Consider the following 9,076-nt stretch of genomic DNA (forward strand, 5'->3'; position numbering starts at 1 on the left):
CCTCAGCGCTGCTCCCAGACAGAGGAGCCGCGTGCCCGGCCCGGCCCCGCGGCCTCACCTCCAGGCCGGTCCAGCTTGAGGATGTCGCGCAGGTGCTGGGTCGCGTCCTCGATGTCGATGCTGGCGGAGGCCATGGGCCCGGCCCTGCCGCTGCCACTGCCGCCGCTCCGCGCCCCCGGCCGCACCCCCACTTCCGCTTCCGGTCCTGCGGCGCGGCACCGACGGAAACTGGCGCCAGCTCCGCTGGTTCCGCGCGAGGGGGCGGGGCCTGGAAGCGAGGCCGGGGCTGCTGCGGGCACGCTGGGCGGCATCTCCCGCGGCCCCGGACTGGCGGCGGGAAGGAGCGGAGCCGGCGGACCGAGCCCTACGGGTAGCGAAAGCCGCATCTCCCTCGGGCAGCTCGAGGCGCCTGAGACGGAGCCCGTGACCGCCTCAGCCCGCGGAAACCGCCGCCAAAAAAAAAGAGCGGCTCCCGCGTCCTGCCTCCCTGTAGGAGGCCTGCGCCGCTCCTCGCGGTTCGTCTTCCCCTGGGAGACCAGGCCCGCATCGGGAGCCTCCCTCTGCTCTGGGGCTGGGAGGAAACCTTAGTGCTATTTTCTCAGTTGATCTCTTTCCTCCTTGTCCTAATGGGCTGCCATCTCCCAGCTGCGTGGAAGCATCTCTGTCCCAGGACATGTACGTCTGACTTCCGCATCATAGAGTCATGGGTGGAGGCTTGCTCCCACAACCTACTTTCAGCTCACTTGGGACCTAACCAGAACCCATCTTCCTCCAACCAAGGTAGCAGGGGATACTGTGATCTCAGATAGATACCACTTTGCTTTCTCCCCTGCTTTGACTGTAGTAGGCAAGGGCTAGAGTATACAGGATGCAGCCCCCTGGCCTGTTTTCACTTGCTGCTTCTGGCTGGGCTAAAAGTTTCTTGCTTGTGCTTAACCTTCAGTTATGCCAGACACCTTATTAATGGCACTTGGCATGAAACTGACAGCACTAGCCAGTTTACCACAGTGGGCCTAACTGCAGGAAGAAAGGGATGTCATGAAGCCGCGTGTCAAGACAACATTGCACGAAGGTTCTGGCTGCTCTTCAGGGAGTGAAAAACAGCTGTCTTCCATTACAAGAAAGCTCTCCCACCCAATACAGTTTGAAAGCACAGGCAGCAGCTGCTGTCCCTACAACTACAGTTCAGGAAAGAAAGCCACATTTAATGCATTTGGGGAGATGTGAGATCTTCCCTTAAGAATTTCAGGTACTCAGAACAAATCTGGCCTGCTACAGAAGTGGCATGACTTTAACAGCATCCTTCCTAGTACAGTGGTTGGGAAGAAAAGAGGGTGAGCTGGCAAGGTCATTGGGCTTAGTTACCTTTCAGTTAGTACCCAAAGATAGGAATGTTCCATTAGAGCTCCACTGAATGGTTCTCAAGGTCTCTAGTTTCTTAGTGCTGGGTCCCAGCCATAATTTGGCCTCTATTTTCTAGGCTTGGGCTCAAGCAAGTAACATTTGTTAAAGAAATCTTTATTAACATATTTGTCACAGGTACAATCAGAACAAGCCAACATCATACAATAGTTTATATTAAATGTATAATTTTACTCCACATAACTGTTCACCTGATTTATTACCTGCAAAACTATTGCTGAATATTGTCTACAATTTTACAAAGATGTTTTCCTCTAAGTATGTAGAATGCCCTCCGTATGGTACTGCGTAAGCTCTCTCCCGACATCTACTGCCAAGTTTTATTCAGTAATACATAAGCAAAACTCTTGGTAACATTTTATTTTTACATCTAGTGGACAGAAATAATGACCCAGAGGTATTCTGAAGGAGGGTCACATTTGAAGTATTAGCTTTGAGAGAGGTAACATAGTCGTCCTATTTGTGACAAAAAGCATAAAAGCTTTCCAGTGCATTCACAAAAAAGCAGCTCTGGTATGATAGCTAATAGACAGGGCCAGGTGGTCAGACATTTGGCACAGCTTTTTCACAATGCCTCTTGGGTGCCATTTTCCACAACTGAAGAAATTTCAAGTCTATGGTGCAGGCTACCTTAGAAATTCTCCCCCTTCAGTTTGGGCCAGGATCAGAACTCATTTTCCCTAGCCAAGACAAATCTAGATATTTATCTATACTGCCTGCAACTGCAGTACATAAATGCCATCAAGAAAAATAAACTATAAATACACTAGGGTTGAAAGGTAATATTCACAATGAGAGGTTAATTACAAACATAAGCTAGTCATTCCTGTCTTAGATGCAGAGAACATGGTCTTCCCTTGCCCATCCTCTAGCCAACACATGAGAGTAGGTGGAGTGCCCAATGCCTGCAAGAATCACATTCAAGGAGTTTTCTTAAGGCACCTTTTTAATATGGCTATTAACACTGCAAATATTAAGGCCAACATGATGTTCCAGCCCAGCTAAGCATGAGATGGTTCCAAATCTCATTCAGTTTGGGCAGGACAAGACAGGCTGCTTGGAATAAGAATCTCTGGTATAAAGAATTCAACCTTCTCCCACCTAAGAGAATTAAAAGGGGCAGCAACTTTACCTGTCCCTATCCCTCTAAAAAGCCTTCTTAACATTTGAAAGTGACTAGTCTTCAGTCCAACATTTGCAATGAGAAATGGATACTGGTGCATGACCCATCAATGCAACAGTTAATGTTGGACCAAATGGCTTCTCTTCTTAAAAGAAGTCCTTGAGCTGAAGCAGTTACTAAGAGACAGCAAGTTTGTCCGCATACTAAGGGCTCGAGGAATGCATTGGTTTCCCAGAAGCATTTTATGCAGCATTGGCTCACTTAGGAAGTAAAATTGGCACTTATATCTCCTCTGGTTGGGGAACCAGGGCTGAACAGCAGAATGTGGAGAAAGGGAAAAATATGTTACGCAAGAAGCTTCAAAGGGCAGCTAATAGCTCTCTGAAGGTCAGAGAGCCTGCCAGGAACAAGAGGCATCCCTCAACCCTGGTATTTAATCTACTCACATTTTCTTAATCATCGAGTTGGTTGCTGATGCTGAGGGACCAACCAGGCTTGGTGGACAAGATCTTTCTGCACACCAGGTTTGACTGGAGAGTCAGTCCTTCTCCCTCAGATTCCAGAGTGGACTGGAAGCATTTGGATCTGGAGGCTAATACCATAAAGAAGGCTTTTTCAGTAGCTCCTGACCACAAAGCATGGCTCTTTTGTTTATATGGATCTTTCTCTTAAGGAGTAATTCCTTGGAGGGATTAACATTGTGAACTACTTCTATGCCAAAGGAGCACATTAGGAAATTCAGTATTCTATTTCCATTTAACTTTCAAACAGACAGTGAGTAATAGAAGAGCAAGTGACTGCTAATACTACTATAAAAACAAAGACAGTACATTTATTGTATCATTTTAGAGAGCCCCAAGATCAGTTTTCATGAAAGCTCAACTCCAATTTAGACACCAAATTAAGTGGCCAGAAATTCAGGAATTGAGCAGCTAAGCACATCATACCAAGTTTTCTTGACTTCTTAAAAGTCATAATCACTGAGTTCTGTGCACTTTTGAAAAAAAAAAAAAAATATCAGACCAAGCTGGGCATACTGAGCCTTGAAATCTGGAACCAGCAGGCTATTCAGCTATGAAGTGAAGAAGCCAGTCCTATTTATGTGGCACTTCTTATCTTGGAAAATATAAACATACTTGAAAAATGCACTTCACTAGTGAAATGCTGCCACCCTTGGGGCAACATGTAGCAGCTGGCTGCATAACATTAAGAACACTATGCATTGGTTTAGGACAGAGTACAAAGAATGCCATACCCAATTCAAAACTGCAGGACAGGTTTAGATTAGCTAAACCAGAACAGGAATTTAGCCAGGACACTGAAGCTAAATGCAATTTTGAAAAAGGAACCAGAAACCAGAAAAGGTTCTACAGACCATTCAGGAAGTTGGAAGTTATATTACCCGGTGTTTAAACACAGGGGAAATACTGCTGGCCTATTTAGCAAGGAGGGCTCAGCAATGACTGACATCACAGCAAATGTTATGACATATCAACTAATGCAAGTCACCAGGATTGTCAAGATTATGCATTATCTTCTGTTTTATGTAGAACGATTAATACATTAAAGAAAAAACTTCAAAGTCAAATCTTTTAAAGGGGAATATCAACATTTGAGCCCAAAGCCTCCACGCTGAGGGGGACAGGGAAGAGAAGATATCTATATCTATGGCAAAGGCATATTTGCCCTAACCTGCAACAGTAAAACATGGACGGAGTGTTCTGTTAGCACTAAAAGGTTACAAGGGTTTTAGATCTGTAAACATTTCCCAGAGAGGCAGACACGGGAGAACCAAAGAATTGACTGTAAAAATTTACAGTTATGCACTCATTAAAACAATTTAAACTGTTAAGAAAATCTCATGGTTTTATTGTGTAATGTAGCATTGAAACATCTGAACAAATGAATATCTGGGCTGTATAGGCTGCTGTTCTTTCCTTTCATTTCTTTGGGTTACTAAAGCAACTTGTCAGTACATAAACAAGCAACCTTTTGCATTATGGATTCTTTCCGAGGCATGCTGGTACAACACAAATTTCTCTTGTCAAATGCAGCTAAGTCTAACTTCCAAACATCATGCACAAGGAACTCATCTAGTGACAATGTAAACTCAGCAGAAGGGCAGATCACAGGTCTTGCTCACTCACTCGCTGCGGTGTTGCAGGTTTGTGTATGATATTTGGAATGTTCCGTGAGTGTGAATAATATCAGGAAGAGGAGAGGAGAAAGAAAGCACTGGTGCCTGGGGATGCCAGCTCAGCCAAAGTTGTGCAACGCTAGCCTGAACATGTCATTGGTGCAAACCCAGGCATCATTGATGTTCTTTAATAGAAACATCTGGTGGAATCCCATGATTGGATCTTCATCAGCCTGTGGAGAGAGGGGGGAAAAAAAAGATTTTAATCAACTTGTAACTGTGCCAAATACATTAAAAAAGAACATGGAAACAAGACTGAGTAGTTGATGACAACGGTGACATCATGCTTTAAAAGATACACCTTCCACCTCAACAGCTGTTCAGTTTTAACAAAACCAGAGGTTAAGATCTTAGATTTTCAGCACAGATTTATAATCCAGTGATGCAGGATTTGTGTAGTGAAATTAAACAGTCACTGGTGCTTGACAGGGCTTCCTACAGTCAGAGGCTTACTGAAGATTTGATATTATTATAGCAGCATTCTTAACACTACAGATGATGTTGTTCCTGTCTTTGCAGAAACAAGCCTTTTGAAGTCCTATTCATTCTTGCTCCCAAGGAAGAAGTCCAGGAACAAACAATCAGATGGTTAAGAATGAAACAGTTCCATGAGAATCAAAATAGCTGAAATCAGCTAAAAATCTTTTTAGTTGCTGTCAGGCAGGCTGATCTGAAATGAAGCTTCTCAAGGAATCAGGAGCATTAGCAGAGCTTATTCATGTTAACTAGATGACGGCCGGGGTACCAGTTTCTGAAATGTGAATTATGTGGAACCTAGCTGGTCATGTGGTACCAACGCCTGATTTCCAGGTAGAAGTCTCATAAAATATACAAAATACCGCCTTAATTTTACTTTTCCATTTCAGTAATTATTGAAGTTGCCAAATGACAGTTTAGCATGGTAACAAAAAGCATCCAGGGAAACCTCTGCAGGATATATACCACACTGTCTAAAAATTCCTCATTTCAGGTATAAAATGCTAAATTATACAAATCAATAAAACTGGATAGTTTGGGAAGACAGCCTGCACAGTAGTTTTCCCACCATTATCTCAAGGTCCCTGGTTAAACCCTGTAAATTAAGTACATCTGTGTTCAGCAGGACCGCTCCTGTATAGGACAATGCCATTCAGCTCACAGGGCTCCCAAAGGGTCCAGAAATTTGGCAGCAGAGAAACAGCAAACAACAATGCTACCACCTCCCACCACCAGATTTCCTGACCTGTGGGGAGACCTTTGGGCCAGATGACACAGCCCTGCAGGCCAGATCTGGCCCATAGGCCAGAGGTTGAGCACCACTAAGTGTAAGGATTGCAGAATGGCACCTCATCTGGAGACAAGTGACAAACCAAGCAAGAAAAAACATGCAGTTAAGAGCTATGCATTTGTTGGTTAGAGATCAACAGATCCAAAACATGCAAGTGTTCTTCAAAAGGCAGCTTGCTTTAGACTTTCTAAGCTTTTCAATACACTTAAAAAACTACAAAATGTTTCTGGGCTTTGCTGGTTGCCACATGGCATGTTTGCTACACATGTCCAGGAAGGGGGTGGGAGGGTTTGCTTTCCTCAGAAGCACTGGGTGTTGGCTGCAACCAAAGCTGGCGATTTAGACTAGGGTGTGCCAATGCTTCTGCTGGGACTAAAACCCAGACGTTCCTGGCTAGAAGGTATTGCCCCCTGCTCAGGGTCAGATCAATTGTCACATCTGGAGTCAGGAAGGGATTCTACACTATGGTCATAGTAGTATGGATTATAGGGGTTTTTAGCCTTCTACTGCAGTGGTGGGACCTGGCTCCCTTCCTTGGATCTCTCAAGCATATTAAACAACCCTGACAGCAGCAGGACACTGGCTGCCAGTGATCCCCTGCTTTATCTGTGGCAGGGCTGGGCACTATGGCTGCTTGCAGACATTACAAAAAACAACCAAACAGCGCTTACTGGAAACAGCAGGGCATTACTTCGACATGGCTCCACAGTGCATGTATAGACTGGCACTTTAGTTGGACTTTTTGGTGCTTATAGCTAAAGCTGATTCAATCAGCTGTTAGATAAAAGTGCCAAAAAAGCCCTACTAAAGTGCTCAATCTATACAAACATCAGGCGAGCCAGGTCCAACTAAGGCGGCGCTGCCTCTTCTGGACATGCACGGGGTTCGATGTGGGAACATGTCAAGTTTAAAGCACCATTTTGTTTTTTTAATGTTTGCAAGCAGCCTATGTCTTGTGCTAGTGTGGCAGAGTGGACTGTGTAGTACTAGTATTAGGTTAGACAAAGACTTGTATAAAATGGTTTGGATAGGGATGATCCTGCCTCAGACAGGGAGGGTGGATGGGATAACCTCCAGAGATCCCTTCCAGCTCTATTTTTCTGATTCCATGAAAAAAAAAAAAAAGGAAACACTACTGCTCTACTCTTCATGTGGAGAACATACTTTCTTCTCAACCAACAGTAGGGCCTGGTGACAGCAATTCTATTGGCCTGAGACCCAAGATTAAATCAAACATTCTATTTTATTGTCTCCAATCAATAAGCAAGTCAATCTGAAGGAAACCTTATTGGAAACAACCAAGCAGTAGCTTTTCAGGTTTTGAATAGAGATTCCATGGCATCAGCATAATGTGGACATGCAACAGCTGTACTGGCATAGATGTTTCAAAGATTTCATAGACATCAGGGCTGGAAGTGACCTCAAAGATCATCAAGTTTAGCCCCCTGCCCCAGGGGCAGGAAGTCAGCTCAGGTCATAGAATCCCAGCAAGAAAAACATCCAGGTTTCTCTTGAAGGCGTTCAAAGTAGGTGCTTGAACCACCTCTGGTGGCAGACTATTCCAGACCTTGGGGGCTTGGACAGTAAATGTTACACCTCATTCATTATCCTGACAATGTAACACCAGTTTGTTTCAGAGGACAATGCTAGAAATGTCAATACAAAAACAGCATTCCAGGATACAGAGATTTTTCCATCCCTCTGTTGCATAGAAGAGGCTAATGCCCTGAAACATGGCAGTTTAATCAATCCAAGCTTTTCTAAGCTATAAAATATAAATTTTCTTGTCGGTCATAATTATATAATCTCTTCATTAATCCTACTAAACTTTGGCCAGTACCTTACATCTTGTGACATCAGATTATTTCTATTAGTTTAGAAAGAAGTAATTTTTAAATACCTTAAAAGTTTTTTGCCCACTGATATCATCTAACCTTTTCCATAGGTCATTAACAAAATCTATGAATGAAGCTAACCACTTGAATAAGGGGCATAAGTGACTAGAAGATAATAAACCATTCGCTTCTACTTCTATTGATTTAATTTGGATTGGACTGCCATTTCCTGATAGATCTGACCATAGCTATTAACAGCTACATAGTCTCTCTCTTGCCTTCCTGCTCTTGTTTAGGTTTTTTGTGCCTCTCAATAATAGTGTAAGTCACCTTATGTTAGGGGCTGGAAGGGACCTTATAGATCATCATGCTAAATCTATGAATTTTAACTTCATTTTTGCCATCAAGGTACAATTACGTTCTTTAAAGATTTTAAACTTTAAAAAAAATTTAATCCCCCTGCCTTCCCAAAGGGAATACTGTCATGCTAATTTGTGAATATTTCTTCCTACCTCTTAAATATTGAACCCAATTACTCTTACTTACCTAGTCAATTTTACTTAATGGCCACTTGTTATTTTGGACTACAAAAAACATCTTCTGTTATGCTTCAGAGCTAACAGTTCTGAGAAATTTAAAGATGTAGAGAAACTGTTCCCTTACACTCCTTTATATAGACTGCCCATATATTTAGTCAGTAGAAGCCACCCACTAATTTTTTAATCTATTGTCACCACATTATACTCTCTCACCCAAAGACCAAAAGCACCTAAACCTGATCATCAGGGGTTCAGGTTTTCTGTTTCCCACAGAAAAACGGAGAAAACAACTAATTTTCCCCTCTGCCAAAGGAAACCTCAGATTTCCCATTTTGCCAGAGAAACCTGTGGATTCGTTCTCTCTGCAGGCTGTCAGAATTCCAGCCTGCAGGAAGCTGTGGGGAGTGAGAGGAGGGCAATCAGGTAGGGGGCTCCATGTGCATGTACATGCACACAGAGGAAACTCCCACAGGGGGGTGGATGGGTGTGTGTGTATGGGGGAGGTGGGGGGGAACAGAGGGAGGAAGTTGGGCAAGGCTGGGGCTGCTGCCCAGCCGAGCAACACATTAAGACTTGGGGTCTGGGGTTACAGTGTGCAGCCACGAGGCCATGGAGGGGAGCAGGACAGGGCTTCAGGTGGCTTATCTAGGGAGTAGGGTTGGCTCCCCACCACTGCACATGCTCCTGAGGCTG

General features: G+C 44.0%; 2 protein-coding genes across 4 annotated transcripts in view; both read right to left on the reverse strand.

Annotated features, from left to right (window-relative positions):
* EDC4 (enhancer of mRNA decapping 4) overlaps positions 1-199 on the reverse strand; it is a 79,557-nt gene extending 79,358 nt beyond the window's left edge. For both annotated transcript variants that reach the window (XM_019505868.1, XM_019505867.1), the window contains exon 1: positions 59-199. In XM_019505868.1, the coding sequence (XP_019361413.1) occupies positions 59-134 (76 nt within the window). In that variant the 5' untranslated portion in view covers positions 135-199. The remainder of the gene's footprint in view (positions 1-58) is intronic.
* A 4,185-nt stretch (positions 200-4,384) lies between these two features.
* NUTF2 (nuclear transport factor 2) overlaps positions 4,385-9,076 on the reverse strand; it is a 38,375-nt gene continuing 33,683 nt past the window's right edge. For both annotated transcript variants that reach the window (XM_019505869.1, XM_019505870.1), the window contains exon 5: positions 4,385-4,915. In XM_019505869.1, coding sequence (XP_019361414.1) covers positions 4,802-4,915 — 114 coding nt within the window. In that variant the 3' untranslated portion in view covers positions 4,385-4,801. The remainder of the gene's footprint in view (positions 4,916-9,076) is intronic.

The sequence above is a fragment of the Gavialis gangeticus genome, unplaced genomic scaffold (assembly GCF_001723915.1).
Source record: "Gavialis gangeticus isolate Ggan-Ray unplaced genomic scaffold, GavGan_comp1, whole genome shotgun sequence".
Classification (NCBI taxonomy): domain Eukaryota; kingdom Metazoa; phylum Chordata; order Crocodylia; family Gavialidae; genus Gavialis; species Gavialis gangeticus.